The sequence below is a fragment of the Camellia sinensis genome, chromosome 14 (genome assembly GCF_055761805.1).
Source record: "Camellia sinensis isolate YWXY chromosome 14, ASM5576180v1, whole genome shotgun sequence".
NCBI lineage: Eukaryota > Viridiplantae > Streptophyta > Magnoliopsida > Ericales > Theaceae > Camellia > Camellia sinensis.
Window position 1 is genome coordinate 115383304 of NC_138974.1, and position 27331 is coordinate 115410634.

The following is a 27331-nucleotide window of genomic DNA, read 5'->3' on the forward strand; positions in this document are numbered from 1 at the left end:
AAGGTGGATCATATGAATGGCATAAAACCAAAGGAAAACCAAAACTTGAGTAAACGATTATAACAAAGCACTCTCTCTCTCTCTCTATCTGTCTTTTCTCTTCTCTCTCCTAGTGAATAAAAATAGCATATCTTTGGAAAATGCGTTTGGGGAGTAGTTATATATGTAAGAATAAATAAAGAAGTAAGTAGAGTTGTTATTAGTATCAAAGGTCAGTAGTGTGTGTATAGCAATGGGGAGGCTGTTGAATTACTTGCTTCTTCTTCTTCTTGTTCTACTGGTGGTGGTGTTACAAGTAAACTTGACATGTGCTGGTGGTGAAGGTAGTAGTAGTAGTAGTAGTAGTAGTAGTAGTAGTAGTAGTAGTAGTAGTAGTGCTTTGTTTATCTTTGGAGACTCAACTGTGGATCCAGGGAACAATAACTACATAGAGACAGTACCAGAAAATAGAGCAAACCACAAGCCTTATGGTCAGAATGGCTTCTTTCAGCAATCCCCTCCTACCGGTCGCTTCTCCGATGGCCGGGTCATCGTTGACTTTATTGGTTTGTACTCATTTTAATTAATCAAATTATTAATTCATTAATCAATATTAATATCTGCTCCTTCCTTCATTTACTTGCAAATATTAAAGATATGTTTGATTGTGTTTTCGTTTTCTTTGTTTTTCCTGTTTTTGAAAACAAAATTTATGTAAAATACCAACATGACAATCGGTTTTGTGTTACTTTTATTCTTGTCTAAAATCAGTTCTTTTTTTTTTTTCTTTTCTTTTTTTTTTTTTTGGAAAACTATGATTGGATCATCAATTTGTATAGGAATTTGAAGAGAAAAAGTAAATGAAGTAGAATTTCTTGTTTTACTTTTCCTTTTCATTTTCCTTTTACTTCACATATCCTTTTTTTCAAATTTCAGATAAAAAAACAGCCAAAAAGTTAGTTGTTTAAAATTAAAAAAAAAAAATTCAGGAAAATAACAGTTTGTTAAACAAATTTTGTGTTTAAAAAAAATAATTAATGATAAAGCACAATCAAAGAGGCCAAAAAATACTTTAAAACTATACTTTAATTAATTTTACTTTTTACGGGGTGAATTCTTTATAATATCTCTCGAAAATCATGCTTAATTTGAATACATCTCCATAGCATGACTACTATATATGCTCATTTAATTATAAATTATTGATTATTTTATATTCTTGTTCATGATTAATTAGTTATTAGCACTGATTCCTTGCTAGAGTAATATCTTTCTTCTCATTAATTTCTTCCAACTCATCATAACACTTTATTTTATGTTCACATAATTTCCACAGCTGAATATGCAAAGTTGCCCCTGATCCCTCCATTCTTGGAACCATCTGCGGAATATGTCAATGGTGTCAACTTTGGCTCTGGAGGTGCTGGCATCCTTTCTGAGACCAATCAGGGTTTGGTATGAATTTGACTATTTTTCACATCTTTATCTTATGTCTAAGAGTAATAGTATACAAATAATTTTTTTATATAAAATGATATAAGTTTGAAAAAATGACAGTTACCTCTTTTGAAATTTGGAGAAAATATAGTATAGGTCATAGTTTTAAGATAATTATATTGAGCTCTATTGTGTTTTAATTTTTATAACACTTAGTCCTATATTTTATCAATAATTTGTTAGTTATATAGATGAAAAAGTAATATCTGTATTAGTTTCTGTCTATTTAATTTTACATGAACATGTATACTGTACTTTTTTTTAATTGTATTTTTGCAACATCTGTGTTAGTTTCGGTCTATTTAATTTTACTTAAAGAGAAGTCAATGTAATTATGTCAAAATTGTGAAACCAATTGTATTTTTTTCAAACCTCAAGGTAAGCCAGTGTAATTTACCCTATAATTTTTTATGGTCTTTTTTATTTCAAATCAAAACATCTAGATAGCTCATAATATGAAAAATGATAAATTATATTGACCTCACTTGAAATTTGGTAAAATAATGACACATCCCACAATTTTAATATAATTGTACCAACCTCCTTTAAATTTCAAATTACCTAATATTTTATTTTAGTCTATTTAATGTCCGTCAATTTTTAACTATAACATTATTTTATTTAACTCTATTAGTTGACTAACTTTGACGGAAGTGCTAGTGTAACTATGTTAAGATTATGAGATTTACTATAATAGTTTCAAATCTCAAGAGATATTAGTGTAAGTTATTTATTTTATACATATAATTGCCATTACAAATTGTAGGAATATTTATACACAGCGGATTAGCAAATTCAATCCATATCTGAATATCTTGAATCCAAAAATAATGAACTTGATGAGTGAATTACGTGCTTTCGAATCACCAGTTGGAATCCCAACATTGGAGTGATACTACAATGCGAGCAACACCCACACAACTCACAATACAAAGGCCTGTTTTCTTCAATGGCAGAGAGTTTGAAAACACCTATACTTTTACCCACAATATTATGTTTTGCTTCCTCAACTCACTCTCATAATAATACGTATATTAATAGATTTAATATATAGAGATATGGGTAACCACCCATCCTTATCCCAGATAAGATGGGATGGTAAGCTATCCTTATCTCTTAGGATAGCTTTGAATTTAAATTCAAATTAAATTCAGATGAGTCTTACATGGGTCATGCATCATGCCACCATGAGCGCCCCAAACTTGGGTTCGAAACTTGACCCGTTTACCAACATCTCCCACTCACACATGGATTGGCATAACATTGTTGTATCTCTATCTCAATCTGTCCAAATTTAACAAACTCATACTGGCCAATGGACCATGCCACCGCTGAGAACACTTCCATGGACATCAATCCAAAGATAACAAAAATAGTGTCTCATGTTCCCCAGACCCATTTAGTTACACTGGTCCAAAACATCTCTAATTCTTTAAAGAGCATATTTGACCCTCTCAAATCTTGCAGTATATTTACACTCAATCGCATCCCATATAAATTGATGTGAATTATCGACAGTGAATATATAGTCGAGGTGTAGAACTAAATGATCTTCCCTTTGCCCTCATGCCACTTAATTCAGAACTGACCGTTTTTCCAATGATGTTCCTTAAGGCCGAATCATACATGACCGCAAGTAACACACCAAAGTAGCAGAACATCAATTCCTCACCTCATGACATAGTCAAAAGTCACAAAGGGCACATTGTAAGGTCATTGTGAAATGGCCTTTAGGACTCACACGGTAAGGAAGCAAGGATCCATTCTCTCACCTCACTAACTGGTTGGCAAGCACATGCGGTATGAACGCATGCTACAGTGGAGTAACTCTTCTAAAGAGTGATGTTAGACTCTATACACCGTACATATTTTAGTCTAGTCACTTCTAAGCACACAGGTCACTTTAAGCGCCTAACCCAAATTCTCTATTTGTTCGCTTCCAAAGTGACGAATGAGATCTCGCTTCTGGCTATACATAACAGGCACACTGTGGGCTATGTGGGTAATACTTTCCAACGTTGATCCTTAATAAGACCTTATCTTGGCTCCAACCAAGGCGACATAAATTGTGGATGACTTTGAGCTCCTCTCAGCTCCAATCTATAAGCCACTAGTCTCGTCATTACTCGTTATCAAGTGCCAAAGGTGATTGCTCATGTGAGTGAGCCAATCTCGCCTACTAACATCTAATTTATTTATTCTGTGTGCTAACAAATATATGGTATAAATATCCCATAAAGTCAAATACATAAATTAATTGTTCAACTGAAACCACATAAATCACCACCTATGAAAACCTAAAGCCCCATCATGAGTAATATAAACATCTCTAGCAATAGACTTAGTTAAAGGGTCCGCAACCATGCGATTCGTAAAAATGTGTTCTAAAATCACCTCATTTTGCGCCACAACATCTCTGATGAAGCTAAACCTCACATCAATATGTTTGGTTCTACAGTGGTACTTAGGATCTTTAGCATAAGCAAGTGCAACCATGCTGTCACAATAGATAGTCACTTGGTCTGAAGCATGTGTGACAACATCCAAATGTTGTAAGAACCTCCTCAATCAAACGACCTCCTGAACAGCAGTAGAACAAGCCACAAACTCTGCCTCCATTGTTGATAAGGCAATGTAGGATTGCCTCTTACTGTTTCAAGATATAGTACCATTATTGAATGAGAAAGCATATCTAAAAGTAGACTTGAGCTCGTCCAAGTCTCCAACCTAGTCAGCATCACAATGGCCAACCAAACGTAGATAAGAACTTTGGTAGCACAGCACGTAATCTGTAGTCCCCTTAAGATATCACAGTATTCTCTTGACCGCTTTCCAATGAGCTGGTCCTGGATTGAATTGATAACGACTCACCAATCCGACTGCAAAACAAATGTCTGGTCATGTACACATCATAGCATACATCAAGCTTTCAACAACATTAGAATTGGGTACACGGGCCATCTATCTTTTCTCTTCTGGAGTCTTTGAACCCATATGAAGGTTTAGGCTCTCGCCTTTCGCTAGGGGTGTTCGCGGATCGGTTTTGTGCGGTTTGCGGTTCGGTTTTGACCCGCCCGCATCTATGCGGTTTGGGAAAAAGTCAACCCGCAACCGCCCGCAGCGCGGTTTGCGGTTTGTGCGGATAGGGTTTGCAAATGTACGGGCGGTTGCGGGCGGTTTGCGGTTTACACTTTTTTCTTTAAAAATTAATTTTCGAGTTTTTTTTTTCTAGCGAATTTAGGCATCAAATTCTTTTTATATATTTGTGATAACAATTTTTTGATGAGTTTACAAATAAAAATTGAATATCAATGCATTAAATGAAAGTACCCAAAACAAAGAGACCCTACACTAGCATTTTTGCTATGAAAAAAATGTATATCAATGCATTAAAGGTTTTCAGTAATCAATAATCAAACTATAAGTTCTATCGACCATTAGAAGAAAAATTTTATTAGGAAAAAGTAGATGAATCACCAATGAAAATCATATAAGAAACCAAGTTTAGGACTTGATAATTCTACGGCATTAAGAAAGTTGAGAAATACTTAAAAATAAGGATCCTAGTGTCATAGAGAATATAATGGTGCTCCTGTAAAAGTTACAAAGTTGGTATATAAAAAAAAATAATAATAATAATTAAAGTGCGGGCGGTTTTTGCGGTTTGCGGGTTTAAACCGCGACCCGCCCGCAACCCGCAAGTTTGTCATATTTCAAACCGCATCCGCCCGCATTATGTTTGCGAAACCGCCCACTTATATGCGGGTTGGGCGGATTGGGCGGTTCGAGCGGTTCGGATAAACCGTTGCCCACCTCGCAACAGTAGTGTCAATGGGTTTGCAACTCTGTATTTGGAATCGCTCTAGGATATTCTTAATGTAAGTCTCTTGACACAAACTGAAAAGTCTTCTAGGGTGATCCCTAAGGATCTTAACTCTGAACACGTAGCTTGCTTCACCCATGTCCTTCATCTCAAAAGTAGAGGACAACCGATTTTTAGTTGTGACAATCATTTCCATGTTGTTCCCAGCTAATAGTATGTATGTCATCCACATATAATGACAATATGAGAAAAGTATCCTTATAACGTTTGACAGGCACACAATGATCTTCATCGATCATCATAAACCCATTGGAAATAATGGCTCGATAAAATCTCAAATTCCACTATCTGGATGACTGATTTAGGCCGTAAATAGATCGCTGAAGCTTACAAACTTTGTGCTTCTAACGCACTACCATAAAGCCCTCTGGTTGATCCATATAGATCTCTTCATCAAATTCTCCATTGAGGAATGCAGTTTTAATGTCCATCTGATACAACTCTAAGTCCAACTAAGCTACTATGGCCAGAATAAGGCGAATAAAGGCAAACCTCACAACAAGTCACACCCCAAATCCGGGTATGACCAGCCGTGGCCCACAAGGCCTTAGCCCAAGGCACACGTAAGCCTAAACACGAATCTATAAACACATTGAATAACTATACAATAGTCCAGTAATAAATAACCAAAACTCAATCCAGTGACATGCCACAACTATAAACGGCAAAATCAACCGTAATCAAAACCATCCAAACTTATGGGGTATAAACAGCCCACATATCAAAATAATCATAAACGAACCTCAATAAAAATAAAAAGAAATATGCACAAATTGGACATGACAATCTAAAACAAAATAAATGAATGTCCTAGAGGTCCATGCAATTGAGTCCTCGCTACGCCATAAATCCACTCTAAGTCCTTCTAATACCTGGAAGTGATAAAAAAAAACTAAGTCAGCTGATAGCTCAGTGAGTAGCAACATGGATAGTAAATACAGTTTTGAAAACAGGGATAAATTCCAAAATAAGATATATATCACAGAAACTAGATTGGCATACAGTTTGGTAAATACAATCTGTTTCAAAAAGAAGGTTCCACAATTCAACAGTTAAAATACTCATGTCTCGCAAGAACATGATAAATGACATTTTCCACTTAAAACAGATTACAACATGAACACCAATAATTTTCTGGGTACCAAGAAAATAACAAGTAATATGCCACACAGTTCTCAAGGCTATAAGTCCCGTTGGATCCAATATCGAACTAAGAGTCATCCTCAGGGTGGCAACCTGAGCCTTTTCTCTAAGACGATCCGATTGAAGGTCACCTAGCTTTTTTTTAAGGTCTTTTCCTTACAATCGTTGAGCACTAGAGTCATCACGGCCCAACCCAGATCTGTTCCCTAGTGGCCAGAGTCACCACACACAATGGAATAATTTTCTTGGACTAAATACACATATGGTCCCAATAATCAATACACATCAGTTTCGCAAAACATGGTAGTTCATCATTATAAACATGAGACCAAAACAAATAGTTTACAGTGTGCCAAGTTCACACATGTTTCAAAAATAATTTGATTCCATTGATAATATAATAATTTATCAAAGCAGTTTAGTCATGAAACAACAATTTAATTTTCCAATAGTTCAGGGTAGAGGAACATTTATAAAAATATGTAGCATGAAACTACTCACCTGAAAACAAAATAATATAATCCTCGAATAAAGTATGAAAGTCCAACTAGTGCCCTGAGCAAAGTATTAAAATTACACGTCACCACTAATTCAAACATACTAAAAGGAATAATAAACTAAGTAACCCCAAACTAAAGCGCACTAACACGACTCAACCCAACTCACCGTTACTCTTAAATATTACCTAAATTCATGTTCTTCAAGGTCTAAAATCACCCAAGACATAGGTTCCGATCGAACCTTAACTAAAAATAACTTTAAGATAAAACAGAGTTTTAAACAAGTTTTCCAAATCTATTCGCTAACTTTGAAAATTACAAAACCCAATCCACGCTATTCGAAAAATTTCAAAAACCTCCAGATATCAACTAATATATCCTAAGTTTCAAACCCAATTGGTTTCACTTGATTTTCTTATCAAAATAATTATCTACAATTTATTATATCCAAATAGGTTGTTTTATGCAGCACTTTAAAGAAATTGACGGTTCTCTTAATATACATGAGCAATCAATGCAAGGAAAAAAATGTAAGAAACTAGACTCGTAACCGGTTCTAATGACGCTGATTTGATAATTTTTAAATTTATACCCAAAGAGAACAACACTCCCGAATTTACTATTTAAAACCAGTTTTCTGGACAGATTTGAACGCATCAGTTTATATAGATTTTGACTCCCAAAAATTATGAAAAAATTTAGATATGCAATTCAATATATAATTAATCTACTGTAAAAATTTCAGTTCAAAATTCATTCATTTGATATGTTTCTTGATTTTTAAAGTTTGTGATTCTGTGCAGAATTCTTATCTAACGAATTTAGCTCCTTAATTCGCTTTAAAATTTTGTATGATAATAATATACACAGAATACTAAGAGAATCAGCCAATCCATTCCTTTTTCTTCCAATCAATACACCGAAACATCTATACACAATAATCATAGATATAATATATTATAGAAGAACAATACATTAAAGTTGTAGAACCACAAGATGCTAGAAATTTCTCTCTCTCTCTCTCTCTCTCTCCCCCTCGCAATGACTCACGGCTGCTAAGAAACCTAAAGTGGCTACTGTTGTGTTGTGAAAATAATAAGAGAGTTAGTGTTTTTCTTTTGTTTTTTATTTTATACTAATGGTTGGGTACACCTAAAGCATGTGTAGGTCAAATAAATAGATAAATATACAAAATATATGTATAAGTTATATGCAACTCAAATGGTAAGAGCCTTATTTATAAATTTTGTGGTTTAGAGTTCAAGTCACACCCTCTTCTCTATTTTTTATTTATTTATAATAAACCTTGCCTCTAAATTAAAGACTTTCACCATAAATTTATTTTAGGTTTTAAAATTAATTAAAAGACCTTCCAAATATTTAATTTGCACTTTAGGATTCACCACCAAAATATTTGAGATTGTAATATTATTATTATTTAACTATTTACTTGATTTTTATATTCGGGTTCTCACAGTGAGAATGTTTCCTTATAGTCTGCACCCTCTAATTAGGTATAACCCTTTGCCACTAGGCAAGCCTTATACTTCTCTATGGAACCATCCGCCTTGCGCTTGATTTTAAGAACCCGTTTGTTCCCAATAGTCTTGGGCCCTAGCAGCAAATCAACCAAGTCCCAGACATGATTTTCTTCATAGACTTCATCTCTTCATTCATTACAACATTCCATTCTTTACTAGCAAGAAATGAGAGAGCCTTATTTAGATTCTTAGGCTCCATCCCATCACTCGAATTAATCATGAATACTTCCCCTTCAATCTCAAAATAATGACGGGGAATGGCTCTACGCCTACTTCCATGCAGTTGAGGATCTTGAGAATCATCTTCCATTGGATCCAATCCATGGACAGGAAAATCGCTCCCACTGTCCTTAGGAGCTTAAGGAATTTCTTCCTCATTCTTTACCTAGCTATTCGGTGCGTCATCCTGTAGATCCTCCATCTCACAGAGATTCACATCTGTAGTTACTTCACCTCTACTAGGGAAATCCTCCTCTGGGAAATCCACATCTTGTGACTCAGTTTCAATCACACTTCCATTCGGCTGCTCCCCAACAAACACATAGCCCTTAGAATGCTTATTATAGCGAATGATGATACACTTCTTTCCTCTAGGGTCCAACTTCCCAAACTTATGAGAAGCATTGTGTATGTAAGTTGTCGACCCCCACAGATGCAAATTTCCCAAATCAAGTTGTTCTCCAATCCACATCTCATATGGGGTAGAAGGTACTGATTTGGAGGGCACACGATTAAGGATGTAGGCCGCAGTCAATAAAGGATCTCCTCAATAAGAAATGAGAAGATTAACTTACACCATCATCAATTTAACCATGTCTAGCAATGTGCGATTCCTTCGCTCCACTACACCATTTTGCTGCGGAGTGTCAGGAATTATTAATTGCCTAATAATTCCTTTTTCTTCACAAAGCATTTTAAATTGCTTAGATAGATACTCGCGCCCACGGTTAATCCTTAGAGTCTTAATGCTCTTGTCTAATTGATTCTCAACTTCATGAACATACTGTCTAAAGCAATCCAATGCTTCTGACTTATGAGAAATCAAATAGACATAGCCATAGCCATAGCGCATACAATCATCTATAAATGTGATGAAATGAGGGGTTTCATGCCTTGCCCTCACATTTATTGGTCCACAGATGTATGAATGAATAAGTTGTAATAAGATAGATGGCCTTTTGGCTTTCCCAAATGGTTTCCTTGTTGATTTTCCAACAAGATAGTGCTCACACATGGGTAAAGTGACTCTAGCGAGTGGACCTAAAAGGCCTCCTCTAGCCAATCTAGTTATCTTGTCTTGCGCAATGTAGCCTAATCTAGCATCCATCTCATATAATCATTGTCACAAACATATGCAATACAAGAAACAACCGCTAGCATTATTATCAAAACTAGAATCATCCGCATCTAAAATCAATAAACCGTCTGCAAGATAACCAGAACCATAAAAAACTGTGCCCAAATAAATACTAACATTTTTATTCTCAAAATGAAAGCTAAAGCCTAAGCTCATCATGCTAACAACTAAAACTGAGTTTCGACGAACATCTGGAGCATAAAGAACATTATGAAGATACAAGGTGCGCCCATATTGCATCTCCAGTTTGTATGTGCCAATGCCAAGCACCTCTACAATGGACTCATTCCCTATGAAAAATTTTCTGTTTCCAGCAGGCACACAACGATAATCCACAAACCCTACTCTGCTCCTCACAACATGGTTTGTTGCTCCTAAGTCTACAACCCACAAATAAGGAGAATGGGCAATTAAATCTTGACTAGATACAAAGCATTCAATGCGAGAACACAAGTAAGAGAGTACCTTCTTCTGCTTAGGACAATTTCAAGCAAAGTGTCCTCTTTATTACAGTTAAAGCACATCACCATAGAATTTACTTTCTTGCCACCTCTCTTACTCTTGCGCTTAAAAACTTTAGCGCCATTGTGCTTCAGTGCAACAACTCCTGATTTCATATGAGCGTTTGGCTTTTCCAAAGCGGCAACACCACAATTTTGTTTGAGAGCTTCCCACATATGAAATGCAATTCGTTTACACACAAACTCACTAATCAAGTCGTTGTGCATGCTGCTTGACATGGTAAAGCGGGCACATTGATCTTTCTCACGTCAAACTTGGTAAGCGTCAAGATCATAATGATATTGAGTTGTGTTTCCTTCTTCAGGTTCAACCATCATTTGGTCAAGTGTGTGCAGAACCTCTTGTTCATTGAGGAGACATTGGATCTTATGGCGCCAAATGTCAAAGTTATCGTCGTCCAATTTCTCTTCCTCAGTCAAATATGCCAAAACTGCCTTAGTTGCAATGCCTGAATATCTAGGAAAAAATGCGCAAGGGATATTAAATATATCAACACATAATTATTTTGCAGCAAAAGAATACAAATTAAACAATAATAACATTACACAAGTTACAAGATTGAAAATTTGCTATGCTCGTAATCATCTCTTGTGCCACTAGTAACAATTATCAATATTTAATTTAACTCTATGCGCAAAATTGGGCTATCGTAGAGAATTCATAAATTCTCTCTCAAAAAAAAAAAACTACCACTACTTATGGCATGTTAAAAAGCAACATACTATTATGTTTAATCATGGAATTAAAATAATTAGAATATAGCATTCAACATCTTGAATCTAAACATTCTATTAATTCTCTTCATAAATAAAGAACTAAACATGCTATTTTAACTTTCAAAATATGCCATAAAAGTGTTTAATTATTTCTATAATTTTCTTGATTTTTTTTCTAAAATTTTAAGTAATTAAAACTACACAGAAAATCAAAAATAAATAATATAGCATCTGAAACAATACATAATTCATACCAAAAAATAAAACATTATTCCAATAGTGTACTGTAAAAATTTCAAATCCAAAATCCAAGTCATGCTATTACGAGTCTAACGATACCAGCCATGCTTCAATCAGAATTATAACGAATAATATACAAGCAATTAACGTAGTTTTTAAATTAAAAACAAACAAATTGAGCCAAAACAGTCCCATCGTGTGCATCAACACTTACCTGAGCAGCTTGCATCAGCAGATTGTATCAATGCAAATGTCAGCGCGCGTCAGGTCACGCATCAATGCTTAGAAGAGCGTGATGGTGACTTTGAGCGCATGGGGCCCACGCGCCACCTCCCGAACTCCGTTTTGGCTCTATTTTGGCACTATCTGACTCGATTTTTCAAGAGGAATCCAATGGCGGTCTCGATTTTTTATTTTGACAAGTGTAAAATAGGTAGTGTAATCCACTCTCTCTCTAGTGAGAGTGGGATGCGCTTCATCATCTATAATGAACCAGCAAACATAAAAATGAACCTAAATTAGAGTTTACGATTTCTTTCATACCGTAAGTCGAAAACATGCAAATAATATATGGTTTTGAAGGTCTCGAGACAAGGAATCCAAATATACAAGTTTCATATCATGAAAACGAAGCATGAAAAACCAAAATGTAATCAAAGTTTCAAAAATATAAAATAGGTCTCCATTTTTCTCCAAATCTGATCGTTCAATTTTAATGAAACTTTGTAGATATCCTTTATATGATATGAACTATAACATATATGAATTTCTAGGTGATTGAAGATAGTTTGAAAATCATTAATTTTCTTGCATGAAACATACATGTACATATTTAATGATACATATATATATATATATATATATAATGACAAAAACACTCATATTTCATGCATAAAAAATTATGAAAACACTCAAGAATATTTATACACAGCGGATTAGCGGATTCAATCCATATTTGAATATCTTGAATCTGAAAATAATGAACCTGATGAGTGAATCACGTGCCTCCGAATCACCAGTTGGAATTCTAGCAGTGGAGTGATACTACCATGCAAGTAACACTCACACAACTCACAATACAAAGGCTTGTGTTCTTCAATGGCAGAGAGATTGAAAGAACATATATTTTTACCCACAATATTACGTTTTGCTTCGTCAATTCACTCACATAATAATAGGTATATTAATAGGTTTAATATATAGAGATATGGATAACCACCCATCCTTATCCCAGATAAGATGGGACGGTAAGCTATCTTTATCTCTTAGGATAGCGTTGAATTTATATTCAAATTAAATTCAGATGGGTCTTACATGGGTCATGCCACTATGGGCACCTAAAACCGAGTCTGAAACCCGACCTGTTTACCAACACAAACAAACCAAATCAAATTACACCAAACTAAACACTTATCTCCCACTTAAATAGGATCCATTGCACAAATCTTTTTTTTTTTTTTTTTTTTGCTATTCTGCTCCATCAAGGACTATATCAGCTAAATTAGATAAAATTATTTACGCTTTAAAGGGCAACACCAAGTTAGATAGAATAGTGGGCACCATAGGATAAGATGGTGGCAACTAAAAATGGATAAACTATAAATATTTAATAATAGAATGGATGAAGAAAGTACTTGGGACTTAGAGGATGATGCCAACACTATATAGAACTTGATGGTCAATTGTACGAAGAAAATCTCAAGGGAAGTCCTTGAAGAGTCGAAAGGAAAGTGACCTAACTCTAAGAAAACTTGGTGGTGGAGGGATTTGGTTCAACCAGTAGTAATGTCACGACCCAAACCCGCCCCTGTAGGTTTAGAATCGTAACCGGCCAGTAATCCTTGGATTACCAAAGGCCTCTTGACAAATTAGCAAATAATAAGGGGCTGCGGAAGCAAATATACGAAATAGACAAGGTCCAATGAGCTGTGATAACATACATGGGACATAATATTTCAAAACTTATATATATACATAAGTGTGTCGGTCGAAGGACATCAATATTTACAAAACATTTACAAAAGTGTAATTCCCAGGACCCGACTTTACCAAACAGACAGAGACTAACATAAGTATAAAAATAGCCATGTAACTAGACTTCGATCGGAACCTCCTCGGGAGGCACAACGGTTGGCTGACAAAAACAGAAATGAAGGCCGTCAACTCTGGCCCTGATCACGCGCCGGCTCACCTACATACATAATATAAACTGTGAGCGAAAGCTCAGTGAACAATAACAGAGTAAAGGGGTTTCAATGAATAAGTCTGTACAGATTCAGAAGTCATAATTTAGTTTCGTATCAAATTCATAATTTGTCCAGATCATACATAGAAATCATGAGGTATGCTTAAGTATACGTGATACATCCATTAGCATTAACAGAACAGATACAGAACAGATGCAGACACGTGAGGGTTACGAATAACCAGTTCCATAAAGGAACTTCCGAATCCGGGTAACAGAGAATAAACACGCTGAGCCTCATGATGGAGCCTCCGGTACGGGTAACAGAGTGCAGATAGATTAAGTCCCATGATGGAACCTTCGATACTAGGTAACAACCAACAGATATCACAAGATGTAAGGATATCACAAATACATATCAAAAATTGGACAATCATTCATTGTACATAACATATCATTTCAGAAAACAGATCTTAATTCATCACACAGAAAATAAATAAAGTTGAACATAGCTTTACTATGTTATTACTCACAGTTGGCCTTGAGACAGACAGACGGTGTAGATTGGTCAAACGGTACGCGGCGCGTGACCTACATAACACATAACAGATACATACTTGAAACACACGTTCAAATTGTATATAACTTATGTCGTTTGCTCTTAGTATGTCTCTAACCTTTAATCCTCATTATGGAGTCTTAGACATGGCCTAGGAATGCCTAAGATAGGATAAGGATGCAAGAATGCATTGGAAAGTATTTCTTAAAACTTGCTGAAAATAAGGTCCATGCTCGAGCGTGGCTTTCCCCACTCGAGCGGACATGCAGACAATGAAGATCCGCTCGAGCGTGACTTTCTACGCTCGAGCGGACTGTAAACTCTTGAAAAGTATTTGATGCGTGATTTTCACGCTCGACGGGCGCTCGACCTACGCTCGAGCGTGAGACTCAGAATCTCGCTCGATCGTGAATTCCCTCGCTTGAGCGGACTGTAAAACACACAAACTTCTGGGTATATGCATTTCACGCTCGAGCGTAAACCTCGACACTCGAGCAGAGTGCATGTACTCAGAGTTCACGCTCGAGCGTGGATCAAATTTCTGGAATTTCCAGATTTGATCACCAAGCTCAAGTTCGACCTTTGAAGCATCAAACTCGATTTTCTGGGCCTATAATTTGAGGAAATACATGAAAACTCATAATACAACATGTTTAAAGAATCATTTCAAGAAATCATGGCCCAAGAGCAAACCAATTATGCACAAACTCAACTTAAATTTTGTACGTGGCCCAAAACATGACATGCATGAAATGATTTAAGCTTCAAGCCTCCAAATCATGATCAAATGTTACCAAATAACATGAAAATAATTGTTTTCCCAAAGTTAAAGTGAAATCAGAACATGCATGAGGGAATCCTTTGAAAATTAAACTCAAAACATGGAAATTTATGCATGCATGCATGGATTGACTTAGTTCCCTCCAATCCTAGCTCAAACCTTACATGAATTCAATTAATTTGCTTGAAATCTCACAAAATCTAGTTCAATTACACAACCAAGAGCTTGTTGCCTTACCTAGTGACGTGAATTCTCAAGGGTTGAAGTTAAAGTCCACTAGTTCTTCATAATTCACCAACCATTCTGGCAATTCCCCTCTTGTTGAATTCAAATCTTGAACTTAAGGCTTCAATTCTCTCACTCTCTCACGTTTTTGGGTCTTAGAGAACTCAAAGGTGCATGTAAGATGGAGAAAGGAGTGAGTGGAGTGTCAAAGTGGCTTGTAGGGTAGCAATTAATCCAAAAGTAAGCTAATTGATCAAAAGTAAGCACATAGCATTAATTAAATCTAATTTAATTGTTCCAAATCGAATTTTAATTAAACCTACCATAAAATTCTATAAATCCTAACTAGCACATAAATCAAGTCAATTTCTGATTCGGACGCCGATAAGGCTTTCAATTCGTAAACCGAAACTAAAACGTGAATAAATCTTTCTACGCCTAACAGATATAGACACAAACAATGCATCACACACATGCAGTTTAATGCAGAATTCACCTCAATTGCTAAGTAGGCATAATTAATCATGGATTAACGTTAATCAGAGGTTGGGGTTGTTACAAGTAAAGACAAAAAAAAGTGTTTTAAAAAGTGGCAGAATGATAGGATTGAGGAAAACCTTAAGAGATATAGATTGGCTAATAAAGAGGTTCAAAATGTAGTGAGAAAGGCTAAATTGAAAGCCTATGATAACCTATACACTAGACTAGATAGTAAGGAGGCACAGAAGTGAATATACAAATTTGCTAAGATAAAAGAGAGAAAAATAAGAAATTTTAATCAGGTTAAGTGTAACAAGAGTGAGGACTTTGAGGTGTCGATGAAATATGAAGAGATTAAGGATAGGTGAAAGAGTTATTTTGAGAAGTTATTAAATGAAGAACATGGAGGAAGGTCAAAATGGAAGGAAGTAGCTAGCAATAAGGAAAACTAAGACTACAGGTTTTATCGCAGGATTAGAAACTTTGAAGTGGAAATTGCACTTACGAAGATGAAATCGAATAAGACTTTAGGACCCGATGATATCCTTATTAAAACTTGGAAATGTTTGGGTAAGAAGGGGATTGCTTGGTTAACTAGGTTTTTTTAGGTGGGTAGGTTAACCAGGTTATTTAGTAAGATTTTGTTGATTAGGAAAATGCCAGATGAGTGGAGGAAGAATATTTTAGTGTCAATCTACATAAATAAAGGAGATGTCCAAAATTACAACAACTATAGAGAAATTCAGCTGATGTGTCATATAATGAAAGTGTGAGAGAGAGTGATGGAATGTCGTTTGCGAGATATAACAGAGGTGTCAGAGAATCAATTTGGATTAAAGCCCCAAGGTCAACAATGGCAACGATTTATCTTTTGAGGAGAGTAATAGAAAAGTATAGAGAGAAAAAAAGAGACATTCGTATGATTTTTATCGATCATGAGAAAACATATGATAGAGTGTCTAGAAATATAATCTTTTGGGTGTTAGAGAAGAAATGGGTGACAAAAGACTACATTGACGTGATTAGGAACGTGTATGAAGGTGTGGTGATGTTGAGAATACTGATCTTGATGCTAAAGCCACAACTAAAACCACACCTCAAGCATTATCCATAGCTCAAGCTGCAGTTAGAGCCTCAACATGTGCTCAAGCCATATCCAACTCATCAAGGCATTTAGAAGGCGGTTATAACCAATTGATTAGAGTACGTATATAAAATAAATATATTGCATAATCATCTAGAATGTATTGGAGTGTATGAAGTGTTGTATATATATAGAAGAGATGATGTATCATTGTAATCAAGATTGAAAGTTCAATAAAGGAAATAGATTGAATCATGGTTTTCTTCATGGTATAAGAGCTTAATTCTCTTGCGATTTGATCCCTGGCTTCTTCTTCTTCTTCGTCTATTCCTCTAAATCTATCTCTGTTGATCTCCAATTTATCTTCGTTTATCATAGTCAAGCTTGACTCCTCGAATTTCTTGATCTGGAATAATCGAACAAAGAACATTTTACAAGCAACAGATCTTCTTAGCATTGTTAATGGATCTTCACCATGTCCTGTAGTGAAGATTAGAGATAAAACAGGTACAGAAATTGGCAATCCTGCATATTTACAATGGAAAATCATTAATGCACATTTACTTAGTTGTATCACTGCAACTTTAACTCTAGCAATTTACTCAACTATTCTTTATCTTCATAGTTGTTCTGAGGTTTGGTTTGCATTACATAAGCGATTTACTACTCTTTCTCGCTCTCTATGTTCATCAATTAAAGAACAAATTGAATAACATTGCAAAGAAGACTGATTCCATGGATGATTATCTTTCTAAAATCAAAGAACTAGTCAGTTAATTTTCTCTTGCCTCAGTGCTAATGAATGATGAAGATCTGGTTCTCCTTACCTTAAATGGCCTTCTGAATGAGTATGATGCATTCAAAACAACAATTAGAGCTCGATCAGAATCCATCTCCATGGGTAAACTATCTTCTTTGTTAAGTTCTGAACCCATACATATTGAGTCCAAGCATCGCAAAGATCACACTGAACCAACTATGGTTTTCTCCTCTATCAAAGACCAGAACCAGAATTATTCTAGAGGTTATGGAGCAAGAGGCAGATTTTCCAGAGAAGGTAGATGTGGAAGATCACATCAAAATTTTTCACATAATTCTTCTCATAATTTTTTAGCCTCTCAAAATACTTCTAGTTTTTCCAGAAATTATAATACTTGTGGTTGTTTCAGAGGCAGAGGTCGATTCTCTTTATCTTTGGCTTGTCAAATTTGTGGAGGACATGGTCACTCTGTCTTGGACTGTTGGCATCGTATCGATCCAGAGTTTTGATCCTCCACCACCTCATCTCAACCAAACTCACAGAACTCTAAAGCTTTTGTTGCCTCTTCAGTTCCTTTTTCTTCTCCAGTTCCATGGTACCTAGATTCTGCTGCAATTGATCATATTACTCATGATCTGAGTAACCTCAGTTGTTCTCAGCCTTATTAAGGATCTGATCATGTTACTATAAGCAATAGCAACACAGTTCCTGTTCATAATACGGGTAAAGGATTGCTTCCAACACCTCATTTCACTTTTAAAATGAATCATATCTTGCATTCTCCATCTATTTCATCTAATCTGGTTTTGTTCACAAATTAGCTAAAGATAATAATTGTCTTATCACTTTTGATGCCTCTAATTTTGTGATTCAAGACAAGGATTCGAAGCGAATTCTTCATTAGGGTACTAATATGAATGGATTGTACCAATTTCATCCTACTTCTGTTGCTGCTATCTCACCTCATCTGCATGCTTATTACAACTTTTCACATGCTTCCACATCTGTATCTGCGTCTGTTTGGCATAATAGATTAGGCCATCCATTAGTAATAAAATTCAATCATTTGAAATCATTGTTGTCTGTTCCTAACAAAACATCAATTCCTATTTGTACTAATTGTTGCATTGCTAAAAGTCATCGACTTCCATTTTAGTTGTCAAATTGTACTGTAAATGCGCTACTTTCTTTAATCCACAATGATGTTTGGGGGCCTTATGCTTCCAGTTCTGGTTACAAGTATTATGTTCCATTTGTTGATGATTATAGTAGTTTTACTTGGCTTTACCCCTTATCATATAAAAGTGAAGTGTATGACAAATTCATTGAATTTAATGCATATGTTGAAAAGCAATTCAACAATTCTTTGCAAATCTTGAGAACTGATGAAGGTATAGAATTCTTCAATTCTAAAATGAAGAAATTCCTGAGTATTCAAGGAATTGTTCATCAAAGCTCTTGTCCATACACTCTCTCTCAAAATGGAATTGCTGAGAGGAAACATAGTCACATTACTGAGACTGCTGTTGCATTAATTCATCACTCCTCTCTGCCATTGCATTATTGGTTTGACGCCATAGTTGTTGCTACTTTCCTTATCAATAAACTGCCATCAGCTAAACTTGAGCATAATTCACCATTTGAAATTCTATTTCACTCAACCACCTAATTACTCCTTTTTTTGAGACCTTTGGGTGTCAATGTTTCCCTTGGCTAAAACCTTACAATTCTAAAAACTTCAGCCTAAATCTATTTCATTTGTGTTTCTGGGGTACCATCCATTTGTCAAGGATTATAGATGTCTTAACCCTCTTATATGTCGGATTTATTTTTCTAGACATATAGTATTCAATGAAAGTATTTTTTCTTTTTGCCCAGTCTTCTTCCCAATCTTCCTCTTACACTTCTTTTTCTACCCTACTTGTCATTCAATCCTTCTTCTGGTCTTCTGCAACTCCTAATCAGTCCCTCTATTCTTCATCTCCTTCAACACCATCTTTATCTCTTTATGCTCCAGCTTAGAATTCTTCTCCTCATGTTCCTAATCACCATTCTAACTCTCCAATTACTTCTAGTTCCTCTCCTTCACCTCTTGTTACTCCCTTTTCTCTAGGCTTTAATATCCCTATTCAGTCTATTGCTATTCATTTACCTTTGTCGCCACCTCACCTAGTTTCTTTTAATATATATCTCATGATCACTAGGTCCAAATTTCTCACTTCTTCATAATGTCTAGCTATTGTCTCCTCTTCTCTTTCTCTTTACTCAGACACAGAACCTCCTTCTTATAAAGAAGCTATATTGTCTCCTATCAGGCATAAAGCTATGTTAGAAGAATTCAGTGCTCTTCAGAAGCAACACACTTGGGCCTTAGTTCCTCTACCACCTGCTAAGAATACCATTGGATGTAGGTGGGCTTTCAAGGTTAAAAAGAATTATGATGGAACAATTGCTAGGCATAAAAGCTTGGTTACTGGCTAAAGGTTACCTACAACAAGAGGGTGTGGATTTTCAGGATACTTTTAGTCTTGTGGCCAAATAGCCTACAATTAGAATTTTGCTTTGTCTTGCTTTTCAACATGCTTGGCTTCTTAAACAATTGGACATTTCTAATGCATTTCTTCATGGCCTTCTTGAAGAAGAGGTGTTCATGCTTCAACCTCCTATTTTTTTGGTTTCTTCTTCACCTACTCATGTTTGCAAACTTCAAAAAGCTTTATATGGCCTGAAACAACCTCCCAAAGCTTGGTATTCTACTTTTTCCACTTTTTTGCTCTCTCAAGATTTCAAGAATAGCAAGTGTGACTCTTCCATGTTCATTCACAGAACGTTACCTCTGTGACTTATCTCCTTATCTATGTTGATGATATCTTGCTTACTAGAAGTAATTCTTCGCACATTCAAGCTCTCATTACTCAAATGCATAGTGTTTTTTCAATGAAGGAGTTAGGGGATATTTCATATTTTTTGGGTATTTCAGTTCAGTCTACAACAATAGGGTATTTTTTTGTCTCGGGAGAAATATGCCACAGAAATTCTTCGTAAAGCTGGGTTGTCTAATTGTAAACCATGTTCTTCACCTATTTCTGTTAAACCTAGTATTCCTCATAATCCTTCCCTTCCATTTGATAATCCTAATCTCTATCGAAGCATTGTTGGCGCCTTACAATATCTTACCATCACTCAACCTGATCTGTCCCTAGCTGTTAATCAAGCATGCCAACATATGCATGCTCCTACCATTGGGAATTTCGTTGCAGTAAAAAGGCTTCTCAGATTTGTGCAGGGTACTCTCACACATGGTTTGACATTTACTCCTAGCACCTTTGATGTTCATGGTTTCTCAAGTGTTAATTAGGATGGAGACATTTATGTAAAAAAAATCTACTTATGGGTTTTGTATTTTTCTTGGCTAAAACCTGGTGTCTTGGTCAGCCAAGAAACAAGCCACTGTCTCAAGGTACTCCAAGGACGGAGGTTGAATATCGAGCTTTAGCTCATACTGCTACAAAGTTAAGTTGGATTTCTGTGTTACTTATTGAGCTTGGTATCTCTTCTCCTACCACTCCTATTCTTTGGTGTGACAATCTTTCCGCAATAATCTTGGCCTCAAATCTTGTGTTTCACTCTCATTCTAACATATTGAAATCGATTATCACTTTGTGCGTGATAAAGTGTTCGTCAAACACCTTACCCTCAAATACATTCCTACTATTGAACAACTAGCTAATATGTTCACCAAGCCTTTGGCTGTCTACAGATTTCAGTATCTCAAACACAAGCTCATGGTCTTCAATCTGCCCATCAGCTTGAAGGGGAATGTTAAAGATACTAATCCTGATGCTAAAGCCACAGCTAAAGCCATAGCTCAAGCTATAGTTAGAGCATCAGCATGTGCTCAAGCCATATCCAGCTTATCAAGGCAGTTAAAAGGCGGTTATAACCAACTAATTAAAGCACGTGTATAAAATAGAGATATAGCATAATCATCTAAAATGTACTGGAGTGTATGAAGTGTTGTATACATATAGAAGAGATGTTGTATCATTGAAATCAAGATTGAAAGATCAGTAAAGGAAATGGATTGAATCATGGTTTTCTTCAAGTGACCACTATTAGATCGTTGACTGGAGAGACAAGTGAATTTTCAATTACGATGGGGATACACCAAAAATGAACCTTAAGTCCTTATCTTTTTGCTTTAGGTATGGATGGGTTGACGAGAAATATTCAGGATGATGTGCCATGGTGTATACTTTTTTCATATGATATTGTGTTAGTGGATGAGACTAGAAAATGAGTTAACTCTAAGTTGGAGACTTGAAGACGAGCATTTGAATCTCAAGGATTTAGAATTTAGGATAAGCAGAATTAAGGTGGAATACATGGAGTGTAATTTTAATAATAATAACAACGGAAACAAAGAAGAAGTGAAAATTGAGAATAAAAAACTACGTAAGAGTGAACTTTTTCATTATTTAAGATCAATTATCACAACAGCTGGGGAGATTAGAGCAGATGTGGTTTATAGAATTAAGACAGGGTGGCTTAAGTAGAAGAGTGCATCTGGGGTACTGTGTGATAAACGAGTACCTACTAGATTAAAAAGGAAGTTCTATAGAACGACTATTAGACCAGCGATGTTATATGGGACGGGATGTTGGGCAATTAAAAAACATGTAGATAAGATGAGTGTTGCTAAGATAAGAATGCTAAGGTGGATGTGTGACAAAACTAGAAAAGACAGAGTTAAGAATGAGTATTTCATGAATGGGTAGGAGTAGCACCGATAGAAGATAAGTTAAGAGAGAATAAATTGAGATGATTTGGTCATATACAACGAAGACCAATAGAGGCAGTAGTGAAGTGATGCAATATAGTGACGGTAAAGGAAAGTATTAGAGGAAAGGACTGACCTAGATTAACGTGGGCTACTGTAATAAATAGAGATATGACATGGGCTAACCAAATGGCTTTTGATAGAATTGAATGGAGAAGAAAGATTCATGTAGCCGACCCCATTTGATAGGACTTAAAACTTGGTTTCATTTGGTTTGGTTTTTTTATCCTATGTCCGTTTATATCTTCCCCTTGCTTAACATTTTCATTTATGAAGATCATAATATTGTGGATAAGTTTTATGTACAAAAATTACGTTGCAAATCATTTTCTTGTCATCTTTCATAACATCTAACTTTCTACTTGTAATAATATAATTTATTTTACAAATTAATCCTCGCAAATAATTTACAATTTTTTAATTTTTTGAAATTAAAATGTAATTGTTGGTGGTGTGGCTAGTAGGTGATTGATCTGAAGACACAGTTGAAGAATTTTGAAGCGGTGGAAAAAGCATTAACAGAGAAGTTAGGAGAAAAGGGAGCTAAGAAGTTGATATCAGAAGCTGTTTATTTCATTAGCATTGGAAGTAATGATTATATGGGTGGTTACTTGGTCAATCCAACAATGCAACAACTACATCACCCTGAAGAATATGTTGGGATGGTCATTGGGAACTTGACACAAGCAATCCAGGTCAGCATTCACGCTTACAAGAAACCATATTTGTCATCGAATTTATTTTATTGTGAGATAATAAAGCAATACAGATCAAAATAGAAATAATCCTTCAAAACAATTGCCTATTCTAGTCTAAATATTCAAATGAAGAAAAAGAATTTAGTATTTTCTGAACCCATAGTTTCATATATATATATACTATTATACAAAGTCTACACATGAGTTGGTGTAAATTGTCACTTTTTTTTTTTGGTTTTCTCAAACTATCCTGTGTAAATTGTCACTTTTTTTGGTTTTCTCAAGCTATCCTCATGTAAGTGTCTAACTTCTTGCCTCATGTAATTACTCATATCAAAATTTATAACTCCTTTACAGTTTCAATAGCCCACCCATCAAGTGTGCACACATCACTAATATATTATATAAAATCTATAACTGAGTTGATATAGATATATCACTTTTTTTTTTCTTTTTTTTCTTTTTAATTTCTAAAAATAACCACAAGCGAAGTTACATAAATATAAGGGCGATGATACCATAGATTGAATCTTTAACTACTTTGATTGTAGATTTCATAACACGATATTTTCAAGAGTAAATTATAGTAAACTTCTTAAACTATGATCCATTTGTATTCTGCTTCTATGAATTTCAAAACTCAACAATTAATAATAATTAATTAACTTGAAGTATTATCTTGTTACACGTAACCACTTCTATTAAGATTCTATTAGAGGTTGAAACGAAATCAGATCATGTATGAAGTAAATGACACACTTGTTGAATTTTTAAATGTCCTTATTTAATGATCCCATTTACACTTTACTACTAAGATAAAGGAGACAAAATGCAAATGAGATCACCAGATTAGGACATTATTGTCCTAAAAATTGAAGGCGTCATGTGTTAAGATTCTATTTAAATCCCTAACAAAATCTTAACAGAAAGGGTTAAGTGTAACTATTAAAGTTTAGGAGGACAAAGTGCAAATGAATCAAAACTTAAGAGGGTTTATTGTAATTTACCCTATTTTCATTTGTACAAGATAGTGTACTTCCCATTCTAGTATATATAACTCAAGCATTGTACAGCTTTATTTGTTTATGGGCCATGCCATGCCATGCCATGCCATTTCATTAAATTTTTATTTTTATTTTTGGTGAAGTAACATGAAGTATTTTGATGGTATATAACAGTTCTCATCTTACTAATTGACTGTGAGATTAATACATTGCTGAGGCTATAATATGATTATTGGCAATGATTCAGGAATTGTATGAGAAAGGGGGTAGAAAATTTGGGTTTCTAAGCCTATCACCTTTGGGTTGCTTACCAGCACTGAGAGCAGCAAACCCTAAAGGCAATGAAGAAGGAGGTTGTTTTGAAGAAGCCTGTGCCCTAGCACTAGCACATAATAATGCTCTCAAAGCTGTCCTCACCAGCCTTGAACATCTATTTAAAGGTTTCAAGTATTGCAACTCCAATTTCTATGTCTGGCTTGAAGATAGAATTAATAATCCTTCTAAGTATGGTATGTATATATTCCCTATATCTCAATTCCTCAAATTCATCCTTTATTCTATAATGTTACATAAATTAATAAATTTACAATTTTTATTACTTGCATGAATTGTCTTTATCACATATAAACATGGTAAAGATCTTAAAGTTGAAAATGTCATGTGCAATTTAGATAATTGGGTTTTATTTAGAAATGTCGAGTATTTAGAGAAAAAAAAATACTCAGAAAAAGTACGCAGAATTTGAATGTATATTGTACATTTAAACTTGGATCACAACGAGAATAAATCTGGTTTACATAATTTAAATTTTAGAACTTTTCTAAATACATTTTCTCAATATGTAACAGAGTTTCATTGATACTTCTATCTAGTAAAATTGTTATAAAAACTAGACAATTAAATCTAGCTATTTGAGTTGTAATGCACTGTGGAGCCTATAATCATGTAATTATATGATTAAATGATGTGCATTCTTGCAAAGCATTATTATGATCATAATGAACCTTTGTAATACATTTAGTTGGAAACAGCATTGCATGTACCTCAAATTTTTTTTTTTAGAAAAGTACATAATTTAATTTGAACACGTCAACTTTAAATCTACACTATTAAAACCTTAGTAGCCAATGTCAACTGCAAGAAGATCCCACACTCTTCGTCTTTCATCGTACTTGATTTCTTTCCCCAAAGAGGCTGGGGGCGAATTGTAATTTTTTTACTAACTCAAATTTCCTTCAGATTTCCATTAAATCTTAGTCTAATTTAAAATGTTGTTTTTAATCTAACTACCAAATTTGAAATGATTTGAAAACTTTTTGACTATTTTTTCTGTATATTTTTTTTTTATTTGCAAAAATGATAGATACAAAAGGGCATATCTTTCCTGGTCATGTAGCTAATTCAAGCCACATATGTTTATTTATTTATTTATTTTATTGTGAAGGGTTCAAGGAAGGGATGAATGCATGTTGTGGAACAGGACCCTTTAGGGGTTTATTCACATGTGGAGGAACAAACAAGGTGACAGATTACCAATTATGTGATAATGCAGATGATTATGTATGGTGGGATTCTTTTCATCCAACAGAGAGGATCCATGAGCAATTTGCAAAGGCTCTCTGGGATGGACCCCTTGACTATGTTGGACCATACAACCTTCAACAACTCTTCTTCTTCAACAAGCTCACCAGTATTGCTGACTTGGTTGATGATCCTGAATCAGATACTCAGCAGATTTACTAATACATAATTAGCAACATGTAACCCCTAATGCCAAAGAGAATGTTACCACTTTGAACTTGTTTAAATAAAATATTTCTATGGTCAAATATGTGTTTTGTGTTGGTTTGGTTCTCAAAGTTTTGACTTTGTCAATTTAGTCCTAAAAAAGTTTTAGTTTGAGTCAAATTGATTCAATTTCAAACAGTGCATAAAAATTGTTAATGAAATGGTACTATACAACATTTTATTACTAATTTTATCAGCTTGTTTGAAATTGGGTCGATTTGACTCAAATTAAAAATTTATGAAATAAATTGACAAAATTGTAACTTGAAGGATCAAAATGACACGTAACGTATGGCTTAAGGACTATATGTGTATTTTACACTTTTGTATTATTATGGAAATGTTGTTTGTGACCTAGGGTCATGGGTTCGAAACACAAAAGTTTGTATACATGTGTGGGATAAGATTGCAAACATCTAATCCTTCTCAGGCCTTACAGTAGCAGGCATTGGGCTTCATTTTAAGCCATGCTTGATTGTGTAGTAAATAAATCTATGAGTTCATGATACGCATATTGGTAGTCAGCTTATCTACTGCAAATGCCTTTTTTCATGGGTATTTATGTTTCGAAGGGAAAGAAAAATCCTGAACACCACTAATGCGTTCTCAAACATAGTTGTGGATCCAGGATAGTTGGCTCTATGATATAACTCCTTATGTTGTAATGTTGTTTTGTTTAATAAATCAGATTCTTATTTTTGCCGCCAAAAAAAATATATATTAGCACTCTTTTGTGGCAAAATAAACACAATTATTACATGTTAAGATTTCAGTGACTCACTCATTGCATTGTATTTGGCTAAAGCATAATGATGATCTATGTTTGTCAATGAATAACATTTATTGCATAACTCTTGTGAATGGAACTGAAGTAATATTTTTTTTCGTATGATGTGTTTTAAATATTTAAAATTACTTATCACATGTTAAGGTATCAGTGGATAAACATAATTTCAAAGAGAGAGTTGAGGATAGAATAATTCTTCTAAAAATGCAGACAGAGACATGCACACTTGAATTGAATTGCAAATAAGCCATATGGTAAGTGAGGTAAGTCATACTAATAGTACAAAGCTAAAAAAGGCAATAATATTATTAAGTACTAATTAGTGAGAAGAATCTAACAAGCTTTCATATGAATATGCTATGCTACCACATTTTAGTGACTATTTAACATGACCAAAAAAAAAAAAAAATACATTGACTAGACAAAATTTTAGTGGCTATTTACCATGGAGTGAAAAAAACCAATAAAAAGGGAAGGAGATTCACCCTCTCTCACTTGAATGAATAAATTTATTTTTCATTGAACAGGTCTTGTAGTATGTGATGTGGAATTCACTTTGTGAGTAATTTAGGCAAAAACTTTGTTGGTGTCTATAAGTTTTTTTTTTTTTGGGTAATTACATATCAATGGAATTTTTTTACAAATATGATGAAAAACTCTATAATTTTAATTATTAGTATTTATATAAAAAAAATTACTAATTTGTAATTATTTTTTCAATAGTCAATTGATTTGATTTTTTTTTTTTCTGAGTTTAGATAT

General features: G+C 34.6%; 1 protein-coding gene across 1 annotated transcript; it reads left to right on the forward strand.

The window, feature by feature from the left end:
* LOC114256368 (GDSL esterase/lipase 1) lies at window positions 1–26195 on the forward strand. Its single transcript, XM_082907198.1, has 5 exons — window positions 1–545; window positions 1316–1434; window positions 22757–22987; window positions 24242–24503; window positions 25439–26195. Exons 1-5 carry the CDS (start codon window positions 233–235, stop codon window positions 25735–25737), a joined length of 1224 nt encoding a protein of 407 aa, XP_082763324.1. The 5' UTR covers window positions 1–232; the 3' UTR covers window positions 25738–26195.
* The last annotated feature ends 1136 nt before the right edge of the window (window positions 26196–27331 follow it).